At 34.1% G+C, this 22,420-nt stretch overlaps 4 protein-coding genes across 4 annotated transcripts in view; 2 read left to right on the top strand and 2 right to left on the bottom strand.

Annotated features, from left to right (window-relative positions):
- Positions 1–13,707, top strand: part of LOC130612994 (DNA repair protein REV1-like) — a 63,075-nt gene extending 49,368 nt beyond the window's left edge. Inside the window, exon 17 of the mRNA XM_057434320.1 lies at positions 10,597–13,707. The gene's annotated coding sequence lies outside the window, so the exon portion shown is untranslated. The remainder of the gene's footprint in view (positions 1–10,596) is intronic.
- Positions 1,002–7,051, bottom strand: LOC130662486 (uncharacterized). The gene is made up of 5 exons (XM_057461369.1): positions 4,706–7,051; positions 2,868–3,127; positions 1,862–2,112; positions 1,528–1,684; positions 1,002–1,384 (listed from the first exon to the last, which is right to left on the bottom strand). The coding sequence occupies exons 1-5, from the start codon at positions 5,890–5,892 to the stop codon at positions 1,221–1,223; spliced, it is 2,019 nt and encodes a 672-aa protein (XP_057317352.1). The 5' UTR covers positions 5,893–7,051; the 3' UTR covers positions 1,002–1,220.
- On the top strand, positions 13,564–19,025 carry LOC130662489 (allograft inflammatory factor 1-like). Its single transcript, XM_057461371.1, has 7 exons — positions 13,564–13,703; positions 15,889–15,950; positions 16,300–16,375; positions 17,235–17,276; positions 17,747–17,845; positions 18,394–18,457; positions 18,682–19,025. The coding sequence occupies exons 1-7, from the start codon at positions 13,676–13,678 to the stop codon at positions 18,764–18,766; spliced, it is 456 nt and encodes a 151-aa protein (XP_057317354.1). The 5' UTR covers positions 13,564–13,675; the 3' UTR covers positions 18,767–19,025.
- An 802-nt stretch (positions 19,026–19,827) lies between these two features.
- LOC130662488 (uncharacterized) lies at positions 19,828–22,072 on the bottom strand. The gene is made up of 3 exons (XM_057461370.1): positions 21,560–22,072; positions 21,114–21,296; positions 19,828–20,604 (listed from the first exon to the last, which is right to left on the bottom strand). Exons 1-3 carry the CDS (start codon positions 21,795–21,797, stop codon positions 20,105–20,107), a joined length of 921 nt encoding a protein of 306 aa, XP_057317353.1. The 5' UTR covers positions 21,798–22,072; the 3' UTR covers positions 19,828–20,104.
- Positions 22,073–22,420: the final 348 nt, after the last annotated feature.

Genomic DNA, 22,420 nt, shown 5'->3' with positions numbered 1-22,420 from the left:
TAGGGTGAATTTCGACTTTAACATAATTGTCGTAAAACAAAGAATTTCCCCATTAAAGGATAAAATTCTCTCTATTTTGTATGTACGTCAAAATCAAGTTATGTTACGGAACGCACGAAATATAGCAAGGAATACAGTTAACTCCAGGTAACTCGAACCTCCAAGGGACTGAGGAAAATAGTTCGACTTAACGAATGTTCGAGTTAAATGAAGCTTCTGTTAAGTCGAATTTAGTTTAAAATGAGATTATAATTCGAGTTAAAGCGATTTTTTCAAGAGGTGGAGCAACAGTTACCGAGAAGAGGTGCAATCTTGGCGGTAAAAAAGACATGTAAGTCCCTTGTAAATAAAATTTTCCTTGACAGACAGATCTAATCTTTAAATTCCTTTCCCCTAAAATAGGTTTGAGTTCAAGAGACACAAGAAAATGGTTCGAAATCAAAAAAGTTCGAGTTAATGGGAGCTAACTGTATATATGTTTGATAGGCGAATTCCCGTGAATTTTTCCACGGGCTAAGGACTAGCTTCAAATTTATTGCTACTGAACAGAGGAAGATTTTCTGAATTATCTGTGTACCGCCAATTTTTTAGTCAGGCAAATTTGTATCAGAAAAATTAACACATTCTCTTGTCGTGTTTCCGCCTGTCGTGCATATTCCAGGAATCCCTGTTTTGTGCAATCTTAGCACAAAATAATATATTGGAAGCCATTTTGATCAAAAACAAACCAAGCCACACATATTTTGATCGTGTCGTTCTGTTTTTATTTAAAGTGGAAAATTGTTAGAAGAAATTTCTTTACAGAAATTTGTACTTGACTGTCGCTGAAATTTTGTAACAGTTAAAATCCAGCTTAATGTATACCTCGAATTCTTTTAAAAAAGCTTAGTAGCCTTTTTATGTTACACGTAAGGTTATTCCTATTAGAGCCTGGAAACTAGTTAAGTAATATGTAATGATGAGTGACAGGTGTGGTATTACACATTGTCAATTTGCAATGGTTGAGCTATAAAAAAATTATATTTATTTAACTCATACATTTAGGATCTATCTAGCTGATAAATTATATAATATATTCTATAGCGTTAATACTTAAAAAATTTTTTTTAATATACATCAAATATACCTTGTAAACGGAAATTAGGCAACTAAAGCCAGAAATGTTTCTACTACCTTTAGATGCGAATAATATTGTCGATAAAAAAAATGTTGACTACATGTCAAAAAAGTTTTGTTCCGTCCCATGTTCCTTTAGTTGAATGATACAAGTGATAGTACCCAGGTATTCTATGATGTATAACTTCTATTTTGTTTTTTATGATTCGTTCCACTAAATCCCAATCTTCTCCGCCCCATTTCCCGCCAAACTTCTCTTCATCCATACCTAGAAACGGAATAAAAAAAATTAAAAAACACCGACAAAAATACCACACAAGTTATAACGACCTCAAAAATGGCGACAAACAAACGGCGTCAGTAGAATTACAACGACGACAGATTTGCTATGGTAACGAGGAATTGGCCTACCTCCGATTTTGTTCCAATCGCTTTTGAATATCGAAATCATCCCATACCCAATCTCCTGCCATATTGAATTTTTACTCATTTCTGTGTATTCGGGATGTTCACCACAATAAAAACGTAAGAGGATTGGGCAATAAGTTGTTTTTGATTTAAAGGTATGCTGAAATAAAAAGAGACTGTAGAACATAGTCCATTTGTCTTGGGCTAGTTAAAACATTAAATAATTTCTCTACTGGAGTACTTTGAGATTTGGTTAAGTGATGTGAAAAAAATTGCACGCCAAATATCAATGTAAATCAATAGGCACTCTCACTGTACTGTAAAAAAAATTGCTTACTTTTCGGATGTAGTCGAATATAAACAAAGGAATTTGAAGATGAAGGTCCATGATGAACATGAGAGCGTCTTCTTCAGAGATGGATTGCGCAGCTAAATTTAATCCTCTAACTTTACAGAATTTTCCCGGTCGTTTCAACAACGTGTACGGAAAATTTGCTTCTTTCAAGATATCTTCCAATATGGCGTCTGTGCTGTTAAAATCTACCATTATTAAATGAATCTGCTTTTCACCAGTAACTTTGACAATATCTGAAATGACAAAATTTCATAGTAAATAAAACAAGTTTGGGGAAAACGCAAGCATAACTGACGTCATAAGAAGGTTGACCAACACCCAAAATTTATAGAGATTTTTTGCCTCTTTCTTTGAACAATCAGTTTAAGAGCGTTATTTAGGCCATTTCTTATCAATTGCTTTGTTATTTATGCGTTTATGGGTAAAAGAGGGGACGAATACTTAGGGAGGGGACGAATACTTTAGGGGCAGAAACTTTAGCAAGGTCAAAAATCGCAAAATTTTCGACAAAAACATTCGCGAATTGTAATTGTGGGAGGAACTTTGCGACAAAAACTTTCGCGAAAATTGTAATTTTGCTTAAAAATCTTTCGCGAGAATCAAAAATCACTTCAAATCATTTTCGTTTCTCTTATTATTAGTAATCAAATGTTTGCATCCGTTACTGTTTTAAGAAATCAGGATATCCAAGAGATGTTCTTACAACCAAAAAAAGACTGAAAACACTAAATGTTATTGTAGTTGATGATTAAAGAAAAATGTTGTCACTCTTAGATTTCCCCGTTTTTGAGATTTTTTATGGTGAAAAAACTTTCGCGTCTTGAAAAAGATCAATAACTTCGCGTGAAAAAACTTTTGCGTTTTGCTGATTTATAATTCCTAAAGGCATAACTGTCGCGAAAATGACAAATAACGCGAAAGTTTCTACCCGCGAAAGTAGTGAATGAATAAATGTGTAAAAAAATATTATAAACAAATGAAATCTTACGATTAATACTTTCGATTAAATATTGGATCCATCTTCTTTGGTTTTTCACCGGCGTTAGTAAATATATTTTCTCGTGTGGTTTCCACTGATAGCCTTTAGGTTTACACAGTTCGCCATTGTTTTTTATAAAAATCCATTCACTAGAGCGGTAGATGTTGGGCTGTGTTTCATGTTTAAGGTCCAACTCAACAAAGTATCGTTTACCGTGCTTGTCCTCTTTATTTTCCTCGATGTGAACAATCGAGTCTACTGTGTAATTTCTAAACAAAAGTAAAATAAGTAAAAAATAAATAAATAAATGAATAAATGTCTGATTTCTGGATAACATGTAGTATTAACCGTCATTACTTAAAAATCATTCCACCGCCTCGGCTTTCATTTTATTGTAAGCCACTAAATAGAAAAATTGATTACATTTGTTTCGTAGCTTCTTTCTGTAGAATGTTTTTTTTGTTTTTGTTTTAATAAATGGCCTTAGAGTTCTTTAAAGAGATGCTATTGTGAGCCTCAAAAATCCCTGATTAAATGGAAGGTATTTTTTTTTTTACAGCCTTAGTTTTAACAGTCACCTTGGGTTCATTCTTGTACGCAGTTTTATTAGACTATCTAGAATTTAAACATTTGGTAATCTTTTAGAACTGGATCCTTCGCTAGGTTTTAAGTTGTCATACCTAATATATCTTATACCTGCGGTGTAAACCATAGGAAAAAAATCGATTGTTTCGTTTATCTTAGTCGTTAGCTTTTAGAAGAACGTTTTCTGTACTTTTTTTCTTTTCTTGAAATGTACAGGATCTATATCAATTCTAAAGTCTTTCTTATGCTAAGGGCTGTTAACATAAGACCAGAATATTGGTCACTTCGTTCCACAGTGTATTTCTTAAAATTGTTCACTTTAGTTTTTGTCATTTTGGTAAAAACCAAACTCACTGCAGATGGCATGTTGCTTCAGTCAAAATGACCGGGGTTCAAATCTGTATGAGATGTCCATATAAACACTTTACTCTGAAGTGAGATGCGGTTTCGTGTAAACAGTCGCACTTTTCACTGCAATGTGAAATTTCACCCCAGTCTGTGTAAATTATTTCTAGCTCAGTAAACTTATGCAGACCACCGTCGTCATCCCTTGAAATCCTCAAACTTTTGAGACAAAGCGAGATTAAAAAAAATTTCTTGATGTGCATGCACGTGTGAGAGTTATAAAATTTGTAAGGTTTCATTTATTTTATAAAGGTAAGTGATAATTATTTTCGTCACATTGATTGTGAGACTTTCAATACCCGCTTTTGTATCAGTAACATTAGGCTTCGCTTCTTAAAAGGACGATGCAACTTTTAAACAACAGCCAGTGGGCGATTAAAAGAAAGGCAAAAAGGAATTGTGAAAACTCAGCTTTCCTTCAAACATGACTTGCCAATGTTTATAAAATTTAAAATTCGTTTTTTCGGAAGAATGATATAGAAGAATATAGTTAAAATTTAATTTCGGTACCTTTTGGATCTTATGCTACCCCAAAAATCTTTAATCGGCATTATTAGCCTTTTTACCCTGTGTGAGTCCTGCTTTTTTACCTACACATAAGCGCGAGCATGCCCATTGTTCTCAGAGTAAAATCAAAACAACTACGTCACGCGAAAAGTGGTTTATACCACGACAAGCGTGGTACGGATGTTCGATTTTGATAGACGCGTCAACCAAACTGAACAAGCAAACACAATAGTAGGAGGTAGTCAACAAGTAAGAAATAGTTGAGTGTGTAAAAGACAATCTTAAACCTGGACTAAAATTTTCTTGTTCCCTTTTAAAAAACGTGTATATAATGGAATGTTCATACTTACCTGCTTAAAAGAGTTAAGTGTGATTGTACTACGTTCAGTGCTGTGTGATTATCTATCCACAGTGCAGGTCCACCAGGTATATGCGTTTCAATCATTTCATCTCGCGGATAGAGAAGATCAAGCCGAACGTACCCTACACCGTGTCCTTCTGCTACTTTGTCAGGGATGTACGATGGAGTGTAATCACACTCCTCCATTGTTAGATTTTCATTTAGTTGAATTCTTTTGTAGAAGTAGTTTTTCTTGTTAGTTTGTAATAGCTGAGTTTGTCTTGATGTTTCTAAATATTGAATGTTCGGTAACCGTGGGTTTACATTCGGTGAAGTGTCGAGCGGAGAAAGAACTTCAGATGGAATTGAATGGAAATTTTCTTCTTTTATGGTTTTCCATTTTATCTCGAACCTTCCGTATATTTGCACTGCGTGTGCGAGGTCGAACAAGTATTTTCGACCCTGGGTTAACAGTACTGTTTTGTTGGATCGTTTTTTAAAGAGCTCTAAAGATTTAAGTTTGGAATCATCGCGAAGAATTTCGTCTTTGTGTAAGCCAAACCTTAACAAGAATTTATTTATAGTTACACTATATTTTTGGTTATAGTTCTCAATCAACATGAATTCACAACCAGACCGAGATGAGATTTCGAACTCATAATAATCAGTTTGAATAGGCGAGATAAAACCTGTAATTCGCCTTGCTGTCGAAATCTCTATTAACTTTTCCTCTTCAAGAGAACTTATCATGCTAGCGTTCGCTGGATGCGACGGAAACAAAGCATTCCAGAACATGTTTTTCGGATCAAGATCGAAACATATGCTATCGTACAGAAACACGTTCACTTTACCGCTTATTTTGTTCGAAATCTTTGGTGCATCAGAATTCTCTGTATTTGTAATATAAGATTTTGTAATTATTCTTGCGTTCGTCGAACGTGGAGGTAGCCGACTTAAAATAGTTGTTGTTGGTAGATATATATTGTCTTTATTTTCCTTGTTGTGTGGAATGTCTGTAGATTGGCGGATTTCTCTCTTTGAATTACTCGACTCTCGCTTTTCGAATTGATAATACACGTCGATGTAGCGTCGTTTTGGATTTTCGTCGTTGTTTATGTGTCGGAGAATTATGATGCTCTCGATAACCAGACAAACGCACAAGATGAAAATCAGGAGTTTTTTTAACTTGACATTCATCGCTGTTCCTTCACTGTTTCACCTAGCAGAGTTGTACTCTGCCTCATCGTTTGTGTTTTCCTACAAGTCTTTATACTTTGCAGAACAAAATATTCCATCTTAAATACTTAAGGAATCCTCTGTTGTTTACATCACGCTGTTCTGCTTTTTACAATGCCAGGCGCTGTTAACACGTGTTTTTAAAAAATGTTTTTTATTAACAAAAAAATATGCATTTTTTTAACATGTCGTTGTATCCCATAGCAACAGTTTTTCCGAATTTATAATTCGGATAAATTAAAATATCGGGTTAAAAAAGACACGTGGGACTTATTAACTGTTGTGTCGGAATATAAAATAAACCCTTGTTAACCCGATTTCCCCGTTTTTCTTTATAGTGCCTGCTAGTTGTATATCCTGGACTTTTATTATAGAGTTGTAAAATGAGTTTGTATCAATATATTATTGATACAAACTCATTATAGATATAATTTATGACGTCATCGAAATTTAAAAAGACGTGACATATATTTTAGTTTGGTTTCATACGGAAAAAAGTAATTTTAACGACGTCATTGGAACTAAAAATGTCTAATTAAGAGACACAAAATAGATAGATTTAAAAATCACACCAAGAAATTTTACAAACCCAATGTTATTCTTTTTATAGGATTTGAAAGAAATAACTTATTTTCTGTTGAGACCTGATATTCTAAAATTTGTAATTTTGAGTACATCTTACGTTGTGTTAAGGTACGGAAAGAACGAAATCCATTTCCTCAATTTTACTGGGAGTAATTTAAACGGTTAACACAGGAACGTTGTTTCGGATTGACTGTTAAAGAAAAGACATAAAAAATTTAAAAATGGCGCGAGAAACTTAAGCTACTATTCTTGAACAATACTATAGGAACAACGGTACATATGTGAGATATATTGGTATAAGTAATCCTGCTCATTATCTTTCCAAGTGCTGCAAAGGTGATGAATCGAGTGGGACTTGAACCCACGACCTCTCGCTTGTCAGGCGATTGCGCTATCGATTCGATGCTATCTCGCTAGCACGTGTAGTAGACAAGGCGAGAATAGTATTTTTTAAACTGTTTTTAGTTTTTTGCAGGGTTGTCTCGACAATCTTATAAGTTATATTCTCAAAAAAAGCTTAAAAATGATCTCATTAAAATATTCAAAATTTAAGTTTCATTTTCGATATATTTGTTTCAACAATCGTAGCATGCTGACGATTTCTGACGGCGTCATTTTAAAATGACGTTTCATAATGACGCGTCATGTTGTTATAGAAATAGAAAGCACCTATCTCTATTTTAGACCAAACTTGGTTATAACCAAGTAGCTGATAATAAAAGCAATTACAAACTGGAGTCGAAAGTAATGTGGACCATTTACTGTACTTTCATGTTTGTTTTCCCTGGCTTGTTTGTTTGTTATTTGTTTGTTTGTTTACATGTTTTTTCGTATTGTTTAGTTATGTTTCGAGCATCACTTCAATCCTTCATCCTCATAGATTTTTTATTCTTCTTACGGACATTCGCTAAATTTGCTATTGTGTTCATCGCAGATGTTTTAATATTTCTTTTAAAAGAAAGGTTGCTATATGTTTGTTATTTTTCATCATTTTTTTAATTGAAGTAGAAAAAAGCTTTGTTAATTTCCAATCTTCTTAAGTGATGTGTAATTTCCCTAATTACTGACCAATCAACAATAACATAATTTATGTTTTAATAACCCATCTTAAACGTCAAAAAAAGTAAAAGTTTAACGAAAGTACAAAATAGTACAAGCGTGACTAGTTTTCCTGTTTTTCTTTTCCCTTAAAGCCTCTCCTATTAGATCATTTTAAGTGGGTTTTCTTTTTTGTTCATCAAGAGGAGCAAATTTATACGTGTTTGTTGAAAAACGTAAGCAATAAATGAGGCAGATATTTTGTTGTGTTCAAATTAATAGTCTCAACATGTAAGTATATCTAAACTTGTTTTCTGGTTCAGTTTATTCTTACTTAAAATGAAAAAAGGAGACGAAAAACGGAAAGTGCCATATCTATTATTATGGTTGTACACAACGAGATTGTAAGAAGGGTCGTGGCAATCGAATGAGAGCAGAGCTACTTTGTGCATTGCTAACATAATACCTTGCAGATAGCAGCATTCGATGCACGATCAGTCACTATCCTCAGTAGAAAATACATATACGAATGTTTTATGCTTAATTTTCATCTACATATGCATCATCCGATGAAACTATCTGCGTTTATCGTTAACATGTGTTAACCGCATGTTGTGTGGTTAATTCGTTCGCGGCTCGCAGTTCTTGGGACTGTGAACCGAATCCGCCCACTGCCAAATAAACTACCTGTTTAGATGCACAAAGTAACTCTGCTTCAGCTAACTACGTAAAAAGCTCATACTCGTAGTTTGTGTACGAAATTAGGATTTAGAAGTTGTGGTTGTGATGCTCTTAATGAACCTTTTTCTAGCTGGGCTAACATCAATTTCTTCATGATCTAATTGCACTACTAGAAAATAAAGAAATGTGGAAATTGATAAAGCCACAGTGAGCTCTCTATTTAGTAAGTCTTACACCGAAAATAATTAAGTAAAGGAAAAGACAGAATTTAGTTCAAAATATTCGTTATATCAGCGTTCGTGATAACGACAGTTCACTGAAATATTCCACGGGTATTTTGTCCGTCATATATTGCTATTTCTTTCTTCCTTAGCACAAAGTTGCTATTTTACGACTAAAATGATTCTCCAAATTTAATACTAAATTTCGATATTGCTCGGGTGAACACCATGATCCCGAATAGTTTTTCTACCATAATTTTAATCGCCATTTTTTTATTGCCATGGCAGAAAATCCAGCTGTCAATAAAAATATTTTAACAAATATATTGATTACCATTAAAATAATTATCACGTTTTTAGACTCTCTTCCTTGAGAAATATTGTTCCCTGAGGAAAGTCAAGTTATTTCCCATGCCTCTATTGTAGTACGTTTCTATGCGAACTAACGAAATACTGTGAGTTGATCTGGTAAAGTTTATAACTAACGCTAGTTCTGTGAGGTTTGTAGCAGCCTATTAATAAACTGAAGGCGTAACGTTATAAATGATAAAAACGTGATAAACTTATATATTTATTATCACGTTATAAACGTGATAAATTTCAATACCCCCTTCTACTTTTTTTATCTCCCGAACAATGAATAAGAAGAAATCACTGATTTATAAAACTCCTAAAATCTGAAAATATACACTTTTATATAAACAATGCCAAATTTGAACAAATCGCCCAAATATTGTTGCATGAGGGGAATAATTGGTCAAATAACAAAATTTTGGTGCGATTTTAAGTCTTAAGTGTAGTTTGTCAAAATTAAAACCCCTTACAACTTTAACTTAGTGTCACTACGTAAGAATTTGACATTTAAACAAACATTAAAAAAACCAAAGTGGGTTGAAGAAAAAGGCAGAATCTCTCTTTTTTCAAACTTCAAGTGCAAAAAAAATATATAATTCAAAACAGTGGGAGTAAATTCTGAAGGCTTATATCGCGAAATAAACATTTTTTTCCAAGCAGCTAAACAATGTTTGGGGCGAAGTGGAAAAAATCAATGGTTTAACAAAATTTGAGTTTTTTGGCCAGCATTTTTCTTTTGTCGCGAAAAAATTATTATTTATTTATTCGCAAGAAAAAATTGCAAAAGTGACTAAAATTTAGCGTTTTTTTTAGCGGAACTCTCTGTACGCGAAGTATATAAAAATGTGCATGTGCGTGCTAAGAATCTTTCCTATTGTTATTTTTGTAAAGAAAGCCTGGGTTCGAAGTAGCGTAAGCAGCTGAAATTGAAATCTCTTTTGAACAGATAATATCGAGCTCCTAAATAAGAGAAAGAACAAAAACCTTTTTCATTTTTAATGAAATTTCGTATTTTTTTTCCATTTTTCTTAAAAAATGAAATCAGGTGTATTTTAAAAGCCGATTAAAAATCTTTTAGGTGGTATGTTTATTGGATTTATTTTATTTTTATTTATTATATTCGTATATATCAATAATAATAATTTTTCACTTTTCACAAGAACTGTCGAGTTCTGTCAATAATTCTTTTTATAGCCACTTTCTCTATTAGTTAAAAAGTAACTAAATATTTGTGATAAATATTTTTTGCTAAATAACAATTTTCGCCGATTGTTTTACTAACTAACTTTTTTTGATGATTTTTTTTACCGACCATATAAAGAGAACACGAAGAACAGCCTTGTATTACCCTCTGCGCTTATCCTTTCTAAATACCGTTTCAAGTGAGCGTAGGAGGGGAGAAAGAGAGTCGAGAAGAAAAGAACGAAACAGAAGTTTGAGGACCAAAGCAGAGGAAAATGTCCTAACGAAAGAAAAAAAAAATTATGAAATTAACTGATTTATATGGTTGACATATGGTATTAAAAAAATAGTTTAAAAATTCAAACTTTTGTGATCATTTTCGATCTAAAAACTAGTCAGTGGTAAAAAGTGACTAAATTCAAAAAAAATTTGATCTGCAAAACGTGACTAAATTTTCATGTTATCTTTGTTAATTGGACCTGCCTGAGATGTATCTGTAAGTGCCTTAAAAATACAACACAACGGCCCGCGTAAAACTTCAAACCGAATTCATAATGGATTCTTTATTCATTTGTAGTTGATATCTATTTTGTTTGCCTTTTAGATTTCGCATGACATCTTGGATCGCAACACAAAACAAGCGTGGAAATGACGCAGAATGTAACACCGAAATGGACAGCCATCAATGATACCGTCTTACCCAGTGGCTTTGCAGAAGATCGAACGTTTGTTTTAATCGAATCGTTAATTCTTTTAGCGATATGCTTTTCAAATGCCTCTCTTATTGTTATGTTAATCAAATCGAAAAATACGAGAACGAATAAAAATGACTACTATGGTTACTATCTCTTGCATTTATTTACAGTGAATCTTTTCTTTGCCTTGCTTATTATTCCAGGTTCAAATTTTACAAATGAGCGGCTGGATAACAGAAGCAGTATGTAGTAGGCTGATCTCCTTCCTACATGTTTTTGGTTCGACGTTATGCGTTGGGAGCATAACTATGATGATTTTGGAAAGACATCTTGTCACAATAAAACATTGCAGGAGAAGAACTTTGTGGAGGAAAGTAAAGCAAAAACTTATGTTTATATGGGTTTGGGCCATATGCACTGCTCTCCCTCGCATATCTCCTAATTCAAATAGGACATTGTTTCATTGGAAGGTGAATGAAGATTACAACAGTGTCTATGCAAAAATTTACTCCTTGTTTCTGTTTGTCTCGATTGTTTTCGTACCTACTGTAGTAATATTGTTTTGTTGTTACAAGATAACGAGTTCATATTCAACGGAAAGCGCAGTTTTAATCAAACGAAAGAAACGTTACCGGAAATTTACGAAAATGGTGGTTCTTCTTCTGATCGTATTTTCAATTGGTTGCACGCCTTCGTTCTTATTAGAACTTGTTATAAATTTCCGTCGGGGCGTTCGCAAATCGCCGCAGTTGGTATCGACTATGTTATCGATGTTCTGTTCGACGTACTTTCTATATCCTTGTCTATTTTTTGTTATGTATCGCAAAGTACTGACCCGTAAGAAAGATGAATCGCCGAAAATGCTAGTAATACGGCGTTCGTTTTACGATATATACGAAAACATACCCCATAAATCATCTGTTAAAAATTTATTTCCAAATCGTCGCCTGTCAATGCATCGAAAAAGTTACGACGATGAAATTGCGAGTTTTATAACCCAGTGTTATGGTGAGTCTTGTGTTGAACCAGAACTGACCGATACCAAGATTAAGGAACGTTTGTCGCTTGACTTCACTTTCAAGAAGGAGTTTAACATGTTTTCAAGACTGCAGAGAAGATTAAGCTCTTACACAGAGTCACGCCAAGTGCAGTACAATATGAATAATAATTTATTACCTTCGTATCGTGAATAATAAAAGAAGTTACAGACGAAAGAGGTATACCTCAATGCCTTGATAAGCGCCCCTTATAAAGCAACGCCCCCTTAAATACTGTACTGTGTACTACACCAGGCGTTTATTTGATGGGGCGCTAATTCAAAAATCCAATAGCGCCGGGGTGCTTAAAAGACAATACGGTAACTACATGAAAACTATGTTGATGTCCATGTTAACTGAAACTTTGTTAAAACACGCGTGCTATGCAAATATTTTGCTGAAAATAGTTATTTGTTTGTAACTGTTTATTATGTTGGAGGAAAACATGTTAAGACTTGGGAAAAGATTTGCTCTCTTTTTTTGTCTTCACTTTTTACATTGATTTTCTTATTTTTTTGTCGTAATTAGTGATATGTGTGTTGTTAGTGTTTTGACCATCCCTGTTCACAGGACTTTTTATTGGAATATATGGAAAAATAGCTAAGAATCCTGGTCACGATAATGCCAGGTTATTTCATTTTGTAGGCAGCTGGCTGAGGCGAACTTCGTAAAAATAGTTTATTCGTGTTTTTTTTTAAAAAAAAAAACAGGGATTCGTTTATTTGTGGTCAAATTTGTTTCTTCTACCAAGCATTAAGAAGAAAAACAAACCCTGAGGAGACTAGGATGACCTGAATTGTTGTGTTGAAAGAAATAAAAGAATTCATTTGGTAACAACATTAAAAATATATTTCTCTGGCTGTTCATAAGTATTCGTCAATTGCGCTGTTCGTATGCTTAATGTCAAGAATTTTTGTGGAAAGGAAAGCGGTGAAGGAAAATCTAAGTCGTGGACGATTTTTTCTACGACTGATTATTGGCAGCGCTTGTGTCCATACCATATTTCTGTAACTATATGGAAAATATCGTTGAACTTTTCATGTTTGAGTGCAATGCTTCACTCGCGCAGGCGAAGAAAATCACTCAAATTGCAACCTCGTTCTTAGGACACAGGAGCCAAAAGACCCGGGTACTAGCATGACCCGAATTGGCTGTGCTTGGAATGTGAAATATGACCATGTTTGTAAATACACACCACTGATGAATAACCTTGCCCTCCCTCCTTCTCAAGAAAAGCTATTTACACCGAAATTATCATTACAGCGAAAGAACAAAAACAGAATTAGAAGAATTAATTTGACAACAAAATTAAGAATATAACTGATTTTTACCGTTCATAGGTAAGGCTTGATTGCGCTGTTCGTAGAGTTTTCGAGAGGAGAACTTTTTATGAAAAGTCCGTAAAAAATTTTCGGAATTAAATTTCGCATTCGACAAAACACAATTAAGTTTGAAAGATCTCTATTCCCTTAAAGTGTTGCCGAATAAAAAATATTCATATTTACACAGCCATGCATTGTCTTTCTGAACTTTCTGAACTTTTATAAAAGGAATGCTTGTTTCGTGTAAATACCGAAAGCGAAACGTTATTTGTAGGTATAGCTATTTGACTCATTTGCCTATGCATTAGACTGGATTCATATTCTTTTTTGATTATTACGATGTTTCAAAACAATGCTCTAGATATAGCCATCGTTTTTTAAAAATATCATATATCGATTTTCTGAAGAAATAGAGCTTTGTCTATACTTTATGTGAAGTTTCTCTTAAAACAAGTAAAGGTAGGAAAGAGATTCTTTTATACTTATCAAGGCTAGGGTGGGCGTTTTGTGACAACACATGACGCGACGGCTATATACATGAATAGCGGCTGGAGCTGATACAACACGTAGAAACTCTAGATAAACTTTTGCTCTTCAGAAGGTATTTCCAAATTAAAAAAAAGGAAAATATGAGTGAAGGCTCAAAGAATTATCAAGGTGAGTAACATTTATTTTGAAGTTATTAAAGTATACAGTATATAACTACTTACTTGACCAGCTGGCTAGTTGCTAGCCGCCATCAAACCAACAATTTTATAGTCTGGTTGTAAATAGCAAGAGGCTGTCGGCAGTATAATTAGCTGCTTACAGCTAGTTATATAGTAGAGATCTTTTTGCTGTAATTTTCACACTTTTCTTTGATATCCACTTTTGTTATGCCTTCACTCCCAACTTCGTCTTTTCAATGTTTTTCCATAAACTCAGAGTATTGTGTAGACTTTTGTAAACATTGACAAATCATTGAGAATCAAATGATCTTCTCTTTTTTTTATCTTTTGTCATTTTTGCTGATAAATCTAAATATGAAAACTAATTTTAATTTAAAAGTTTTGTTTCATGTCTCTTCTTGAATAAATTTCATAATGTTGACCAATAGATTTAAGACATAAAATGGCCTTACGAATCAGTTTTGAAGATACTATATTTTTATGGTCATCATTGATAAAAAAACTCCTTTAGTCCCTTCTTTGTAAACTTGCATGGAACTTTTTCTCATGTATATATTTTCTAATTATTTCTCTAAACTCAAAACTTGTGCACCAGAATTAATCCGGTTGTATGTGCCATAGTTTTTGGTTACCAGTATTAGTATGATATGCATTAAAAAGTAGTATGCGATACCGAAGTCGTCAGAAAATATTTTTTGTGTGTGTGAAACTTTCATGCCATATTGTAAAACTTTACCTTTTTGTAAAGCTGTTTTGCAACTATATACAACATGAAACAAATAATGTACATTGTTCCAGGAAATTAGCAAGAAAAAAATTAATAATCACAAAATTAACACGAATTAAATTAACATGTCTATAACACCTTACAAATTTTAATTAACACAATTTACCTCAACTGATTACCAAAGCACTAACATAATGCAAATCAGGAAAATGCTGGGTAAGCTTGGTTCTCACTATGGCTAACGATGAGCTAACCATAGTGCGCATAATGTGTTAACCGATTTCAATTTTTGAGCTGCAGGTACCTGATGTATTCGTTTCACATTCACACTACGGTGCATCGTTAGCTCTTTTGTAGCCGAATCTAATGCGAGAAAAAATAAAAAAGAAAGATAGAAAGAAAATTTTTTTTGTTACTACTTAGAAGAAGACGACGTAGCCTAAAAAGAAAGGAATTAACAAAATTACGAAAAAGGAAACACTTTGGGTCAGAAAGGCAGGGAAAATCTTTCGCCCTGAACGTGAAGGGGGTGTTGGAAGAAGTGTTACTTGCAGGATAGTTTCTGCTTGGAAAAAGTTTAGAGAGTTACTTCCTTTATTGACTAGCAGAGTCCTGTCAATTGAGGTAAAAGGTAGGTTGTATGAGGCCTGTGTAAGAAGTGTTATGTTGTACGGTAGTGAGACATGGGCAGTGAAGCAGGAAGATCTTGACCGTTTAGAAAGGAATGATATGAGAATGGTTAGGTGGATGTGTAATGCCAGTCTGAGAGACAGAAAGAGTTCAGATGAGCTAAGAAGCAGGCTAAGTCTCCATAGAATTAAAGATGTTATCCAGATAAGAAGATTGAATTGGCTGGTGCACTTGGAAAAAATGGAGGAGGATAATTGTGTAAGAAAGTGTAGAGACTTGATAGTTTCTGGGGCAAAGCCCAGAGGCAGACTGAGAAAGACTTGGCAGGAGGTTATAAGGACAGACTTGATAGAGAGGAAATCCAACACAGTCTAGATCAGATTTGAAGAGGGTCATTAATATACCCCGTCCAACCCATGCTAGCATGGAAAACTGAAGCTGAGAATGATGATGATGATGATTTTAGTTTTAAAATGACTTTCCGCAACGAAAGATACTATTATTTTTTAAAAAAAAGAATTGCTTTGGGCACGATTTATGTCGGCTTCCTTTGATGATTGCTGAAAGTGAGCTTATCTCACTGTTAGCCGAAAAAAAATATCAAAAAATTTTGATTTCAAAAAAGGCTAACGATGAGCTAACGATGAGTTCAGCTGTGAGCTAAGCAGGTACTGTTATGTTCACACTATGGGCTGAGGTCTTAGCGCATCATGCGCACTATGGTTAGCTCATCGTTAGCCCATAGTGACAACCAAGCTTTAATGTGGTTCCTCATTAATTTTGATATGCTGAATCACACTTTCTTAAAATATTTAAGGTGGTAAAAAATATGGAGAACTTCGAAAGCAACAAGAGTTATCATTAGATGAAGTCAACAAGGTAACATATATTTTGTATATAGCATGCCTATCCTGTTTCATTTGAATACAATTTAACCTGTCTAAGACGATTAGGGAGAGAAAAAATGTTGCAGTCTTATTGAGGTGACCAGCAAGACAGGTTTGACTGTAAAATGTTTTAAAATCAACAGTGTTAATTCCAAGAGTTCACCAAAAAATTCTTAAAGAATTTGGGGCATATACTTTTCAGCAATGAAAAGTTTATTTTCCTTTAAGATTTTATCTTTTCCTTTTCTCATTGACTTGTGTTATATTACTACCTGAGATATATATACTAAGCATTTTTTTAACTGAATGCAAACTTATTTAAACCATTTTTATTTTTTCAGCTGTACTTGGAAGATGATGATTACCAGGATGAAGATGATTATCCGGAACTGAAAGAAACACTTGAAAAATACAAAAGTAAGTTGAAAAATTGTTCTCATTACAACTCATTTTTTTATCATTGCACATCTGCTTGTTCATTTCCTCATTGTGGTGCCATAGCTTAGTTGCGGCGCCCTAGCTTAGTAGTTATATAACTCTCGTACTTTGCTGGAGACCGGGGTTCAATTCCCCTTGGCAGCGATTCAATATGGGTGAGTGAATGTTATCATAGCCCGGGTTAACCCAAGCCATGTGAGGGAAATTGGGGAGATGGCACAATGTGTGAGCCGTTGGGTGTTGCAGGAGGTTGTCTGGTAGAGCATGGACCCTAATTGGGTCTGCATAGCTCAAAATGAGCATTAAATACTCCAGGATTCCCCATCTAAGCCATGGCTCCTCCTGGAAATAAAAGACAGGGTATATCCCTCCATATTTGTAAGGCTAGCCATGTAAAAATATGCACATTTCCATCACCCAACAGAGAATGTTTCACCCCCGTCACTGCCAGGCAGTATGTTTGTGAGGTGCAAATTATAGCTTCTCTTCGTTGTTGTAAACTAAGACGTATTTCAATAATTTATAAAAATCGCTATCCCAAAATTTGCAAGACTAGAGATATATTTAGAAAATATAAATTTACAGTCCTGTGCTTCTGTTGATCAGTCAACAAGGAAATGATAGAAAAAATGCACAAGCGTGTTAGAACCATAAAAGTAGCAGCAACCTTCCCTAGCATGTTGATGATGTATTAGGAGGATGTGTTTTTCAGCTATCTTACCATGCTTTAATAAAGTTGCAATTTTAAACTTTTTGGAAGTGTAAGGTAAATAGATGCTGAAGAATGTGATTATTTTTTTAATGTTTGTATGTTATTCACTATCTGTTTTTATTTCAGAGCAATTTATGGAATACGATTTGGACAACTCAGGAGATATTGGTATATAATTTGTTTTTTTACATGCTGTAAATATTCGAATAACGGAACTAAGTTGATCTTTTTTTTAAGAAGATAACGTTTTTTAAAAAAATGCATGGCTTCACATCAAAGAATGAAAAAAAGTGTTTTAACAACAAACTTGTCGAACTTTGGATATAAAATTAAAAATGCTTCAAATGCTCAGGAAGCGTTATTTCCAAATTGAGCATTTATTGTAATTCTCTGAGATAGATTTTTAAAAACTTTGGGGAAGCAAAAATGTAAATATGTTTTTTTTTTGATGCTAAAAAAAATTCGTTTGCAGCATTTAAAGTTGCTGTTTGGAAGCTTGCTTTCCGTGGCAGTGTTTAAAAACACCGTGTACAATTCTCCTATAAAACATGTGGTAAAAGCATGTCTAACCTTCATTAGAGTTTATTAAATTTTGTGCTTGTGAATATGGTTGTAAGGTAATTTTTTTTATTTTGCAGATTTAATGGAATTGAAAATGATGATGGAGAAATTAGAGCAAGCAAAAACACATTTGGAGTTGAAGAAGATGATAAGTGAAGTTGATCGTGAAAACCGAGGTTTGGATATGTGATATGCAATGTTTTTTTTTTGTATTTTCTCCATCGGTTTGAAGAAAAGCAGGTTGTTGGTATTGGATAAAGTTTGATGATAAAGTGAAATTATTTGAGGGGTAAAAGGCACTGAAGCAATTTTCATTCGACTGAATATAGATTTTAACTGAAAACCTCTTTTATTAGACCCCCCAGCGCCTCTCATCTTCTCCCCAAAGTATTCAGACAGAATTTTCAATGGGCGATAAAAAAGAAAAGAAAATGATATGTATTTTTTAATAACAATCATAACAGTCAAAAACACCATGAGGAACATAAGTGTACATAATATGCAAGAAGAAATCTAAAGATCAACAAAAATGTTAGAAAGGCATTGTGTTCAAAGGAGGCCTATAACACAATTAGAGTGACAAAATTAAAAACCCCCACCCCCTACTTGACTAAACTAATCCTTGACTTTGTCATGACCAGATCGCGAAAAATTCCTCTTTATAAAGCCTAACCAATTTCTGTATAGATTGTTAAAATCTTACTGACGTCATTGTGTTTTTTAGGTGCAATATCGTACAATGATTTTCTCTTCATGATGTTGGGAAAGAAAAGTTCTGTGTTAAAACTGTACGTCACCATTAAACATCGAATGTTTTTCTATTTTTATTTGTTTATTTATTTTTGAATGAACATTTCTGTTCGATTATATTTATTTTACAACTTTTAATTCCGACCCTTCTTTTTAACCAACTAAATTTCTCAGCATGAATTCTTTTTTAACGTCGATATGATTAAGGATATGTGATAATGCATTTGTTCCATAATTTTTATTTGTGTCTGTTTCTCTTTAGAATATTGAAATTTGAAGAGGCAATGAAGGAAAAGCAAAGGCCAACTGGTGTTGCACCTAAGCGTGACCTCTCTTCCCTACCTTAAAGAAGATAATATCAAAAAAAGGGACTGATATTTTGTACAATTGTAATATGATTTTTTAAAACGGATTTTTATGTCACGAAGTTCTCAAATTTTTAATTATATTTCTTTTTTTTTTCTTATTCTAAATAAAGTTTTTGTGTTCCTTATTTAAACATATCTCAAAATTCTACTTCGTGTTTTGTTTAAAATTTGTATATTATTTTCAAATTGAGGAGGGCCAATGATATTTTACATGGTTTTCAAATAAATATACTTCTTCTAGTGTCGTCATATCTATCTGCGTATTCGTAGTCTTAAGAATGAAGCTTGGCATTTTACTGTTGCTAAGTTCACCCACTGCTTCCTATTCTTCACAGATCCTGACCTACCAGGTCCGTAGTTACATTTGCGTTTATAGCGGCAACGTACCAACGACAATACGTGCAACGTGGGTAGCCTTATGGTAGACGGTTGGCTTCCAGTGCGAAAGGTCTTGAGTTCACACCCCAGCCGAGTCATGCCAGAGACTATAAAAGTGTGAATCTATCTCTTCTGCTTAACATTGAGCATAAGAATACAATTAATTACTTAGGCGGTTGTCTAGTTGAGCGATTGCTGTGCTTGCACGACTTTCGTAGCTCAAATGGGAGCTTTTAAATGCACTAGGACCCCCTTTGCAGGACCCTCGTTAATAGCAGTACCAATAGGAACTGAAGAGGCTATCCTAGGTAAATAATTTCAATAATAATAATACTCTCATGTTTATATCCATCTTTTAGTTTAAACAGTTTGCAATTATTTCGAATTTCATCAACCAACTACTCTTGAGTAACAACATGCTCCTATATTTTATTTAACATCTTCGAAGATGTCCTTGTATGTATTGCAAAAAATTTTTGTCTTTTAGCTTGCAAGAACCTGTCTGTAGACCTAAACAAAAAACCCTGGGGGAAACATTCTCGAACTCAGTGCTCTTTAAGATAAGTTTTAATCTCAAAGAGCTCTGGGAACGAGAATGCCTGGGAGACTCATTGCTTTTAGGTTTGTTGACGTCTTTGGGAAAAAATGTTTAGAAAATCTCCTTTTAATTAAATGTATATTCAATTATGTATATTCAATACTTTCCTAACACGATTGGTTTAAAAATTTACATAACTTTATTGGTCATAGAAATAAAAGTCTCGCTACATCTGAAAATAACGACTTTTTGCTTGCATACGTGGTATATTTCGACATTACAATCCATAATGCTCTTTATCAGTAAGCGTTTTGCCTGTTACAAATTTTGGCACTCTCTCCAGAAAACTCGGAAAAAGGCCCTACGGACGAGGTTGGTAAAATTGGAATTTAAATATCGTCTTAACTGCGTGGAGTTGGGATCTGGTCATAACTGTGTGTCAAATTTTCGTAACTCAGTGACTTATTAGCATCAACTGCACCGATATCGAGAGATAATTCTGCATACTGGTCACTACTGAAGTCGCTCAAGTTACTTATGTAGTTTGCGTTCTCCTCCGTTGGTGTTAAATATCTGTCTACACTTTGCGGATCCTTTTCGTCTGCATAATATTGAGCATATGGATATATATGATACGGAGTATGGTGTGTGGGTATCACAAATGGAGGAGACCTGTCTCCTCTCACTGGATTTAATGTAGATAATTGTGTAGTTGAAGGATTGGATTCAGCGGCTTGTTGCTTGCTTTTTAAATAAAATGTAACCAGAAGACATAGCTCAACGATAAATGACGTCACACACGCTATAATCATGCATAACCATGATCCTTTTAGTTTTATCACGTGATGATAAATCGAGTCAACATCGGTTGCTAGGATACAAGCGACCAGAGAACACAGTGCTAAAATTTAAATCGCAAATAATATTTAAAACATCAGACCATTTGATTTTAAGCTATCTTTTTAAGCTCAAAACTAATTGGAATGTCTTGTGTTTCTTAACAAGTTGAAACAAGAACTTTGTTGCCGAAGAATGGATAATAAGAACTTTGTTGCCGAAGAATGGAGGATAATTAATTTTTTTAGCCAAAATTGTAGGCGTTGTAGGTTTTAACTTCATTCTCGTCCCCAATGTGCTCTTTGATATAATCCAATTGATCGAAAATGCTCGATTAGGCGCCTACTTTCAAATAGGCGCCCACTCTTAAATTACAAACGGCCCGCCGTTGAATAAGCGCCCATACTACTTTTTGTCTCAAAGAGCTCCGGTGTCGAGAATGGGTAAAACTTTGCTATATTTTTTCTTTTGATGGTTATAGAATAAAACAAAAATAACACGAAATAACAAATAGTAGTTTATGGGAAAGGATCAAATAAAATCAAACACTTCTACAAAGCTAAGAATGCATACTTGTAACTATACTGCACATAGCAGTAATTAGCTTCAACCACCATGCTATTTGCACAGATGTGCGTCGCAATATCAAGAAAACAAGTGCACTGATGAGAATTAAGGTGAACAATGAAGTGACTAAGCTAATTAACGCGCATGCGCGAATGCTGTACAGTTTCTTCTTTGATTCGTCCTTCCAATCTGTAAATAAAAGAATAGTATGTCAAGCTAGTCCTAATGGTAAGTCTTGCATCCAAAAAAGTTTTGATAGAGCCCCTTGAGCAAATAAACCTCGAAAAAATTGAATGGTGTGTGCGACCATTATCCAACCTCGTCCCCAGGGCATCTTGTATCTTTCTAACATCCGGACGGCGTTACGCGTAGCAGAAAAGATACAAGATGTCCTGGGGACGAGATTGACTATTATCAGCAGAGTAGCGAAGTGTTAGGTAAAAAAATTCTACCTTCGAATTTGTCGCGCGTCTCTTTTGAAACTGCGGGACTATTAATTCCTCTATCGTCAAACAGTTCTTTATACGTTATACATTTCGGCATACACTGGTACCACAAGCCTGCTTTGTAGTTTTTTTCGCTTTCACCTTTCTTAGTACCCCACCAGCCGTTTGTAAACGTACCCACACTGAGACATACGAACACGAGAACAGATAAGCCGCAGCATACTGATACAGCTATGAGTCGCATTTCTTTATGCTAATTACACTAAATGTTTTCGCTTATATAATTACACTTTTTCGAACTTCAACAGAAATGACTTTTCAAAAACATTTCTCGTGCTTCTTTGTCTTCTTCTGCTATGAACTCGATATTCTTCGAACGCTTTCAGTGAGTATTGCAATAAATTTGTTTTTTTTCATGGTTTTTATCGTTTCAAAATTTTAACTATAGCAAATTCTGAATTCATATTTTTTCTTTGAATGTACTCGCATATTCTTCGAAACATTTATTTTTAAGCAAATTCAATTCAACTGATTCAAGAATAACTTGTATTATTCATGACTTTTCCAATAGAATGACATATATCAAAGCTGTATGAGTTGTTTAGCAACAGAATTCAAAAAAATATCCTAAATTATCCCAATTTAGAAAATATACCTGTACCTGATTCAAATAATCGGCAGACCACAAGTAAATAACGTTCGGTAAATATTAATAATTATTAAGGATGAACCTTAAGCCGAAACATTTTGAATGACTTGCCGTGACCGAAAAATAGCCTCCCTTGCCCTTTGCTTCAAAAGTAGATAAAGCGCGCCAAAGTTATTTATTGTGTTTATTCTATTTGGAATATGTATATACTTAGAACA

This window comes from Hydractinia symbiolongicarpus, chromosome 10 (genome assembly GCF_029227915.1).
Source record: "Hydractinia symbiolongicarpus strain clone_291-10 chromosome 10, HSymV2.1, whole genome shotgun sequence".
Lineage (NCBI taxonomy): Eukaryota > Metazoa > Cnidaria > Hydrozoa > Anthoathecata > Hydractiniidae > Hydractinia > Hydractinia symbiolongicarpus.
The sequence above is the reverse complement of the archived record's forward strand: the minus strand, read 5'-3'. Positions and strand labels throughout refer to the sequence as shown.

Excerpts from the sequence above, each read along its gene's own strand:
- LOC130662486 (XM_057461369.1), bottom strand. The coding sequence starts at position 5,892 with ATGAATGTCAAGTTAAAAAAACTCCTGATTTTCATCTTGTGCGTTTGT. Across the intron at positions 2,113-2,867 it reads TTTAATCGAAAGTATTAATC|ATATTGTCAAAGTTACTGGT; the intron begins GTAAGATTTCAT and ends TTGTCATTTCAG. Across the intron at positions 1,385-1,527 it reads CGATTGGAACAAAATCGGAG|GTATGGATGAAGAGAAGTTT; the intron begins GTAGGCCAATTC and ends TTCCGTTTCTAG.
- LOC130662489 (XM_057461371.1), top strand. The coding sequence starts at position 13,676 with ATGAGTGAAGGCTCAAAGAATTATCAAG. Across the intron at positions 16,376-17,234 it reads AACACTTGAAAAATACAAAA|AGCAATTTATGGAATACGAT; the intron begins GTAAGTTGAAAA and ends TTTTTATTTCAG. Across the intron at positions 17,846-18,393 it reads AGTTGATCGTGAAAACCGAG|GTGCAATATCGTACAATGAT; the intron begins GTTTGGATATGT and ends TGTGTTTTTTAG.
- LOC130662488 (XM_057461370.1), bottom strand. The coding sequence starts at position 21,797 with ATGCGACTCATAGCTGTATCAGTATGCTGCGGCTTATCTGTTCTCGTG. Across the intron at positions 21,297-21,559 it reads GACGCGCGACAAATTCGAAG|ATTGGAAGGACGAATCAAAG; the intron begins GTAGAATTTTTT and ends TTTTATTTACAG. Across the intron at positions 20,605-21,113 it reads TATGTGCAGTATAGTTACAA|CACTGTGTTCTCTGGTCGCT; the intron begins GTATGCATTCTT and ends TTTAAATTTTAG.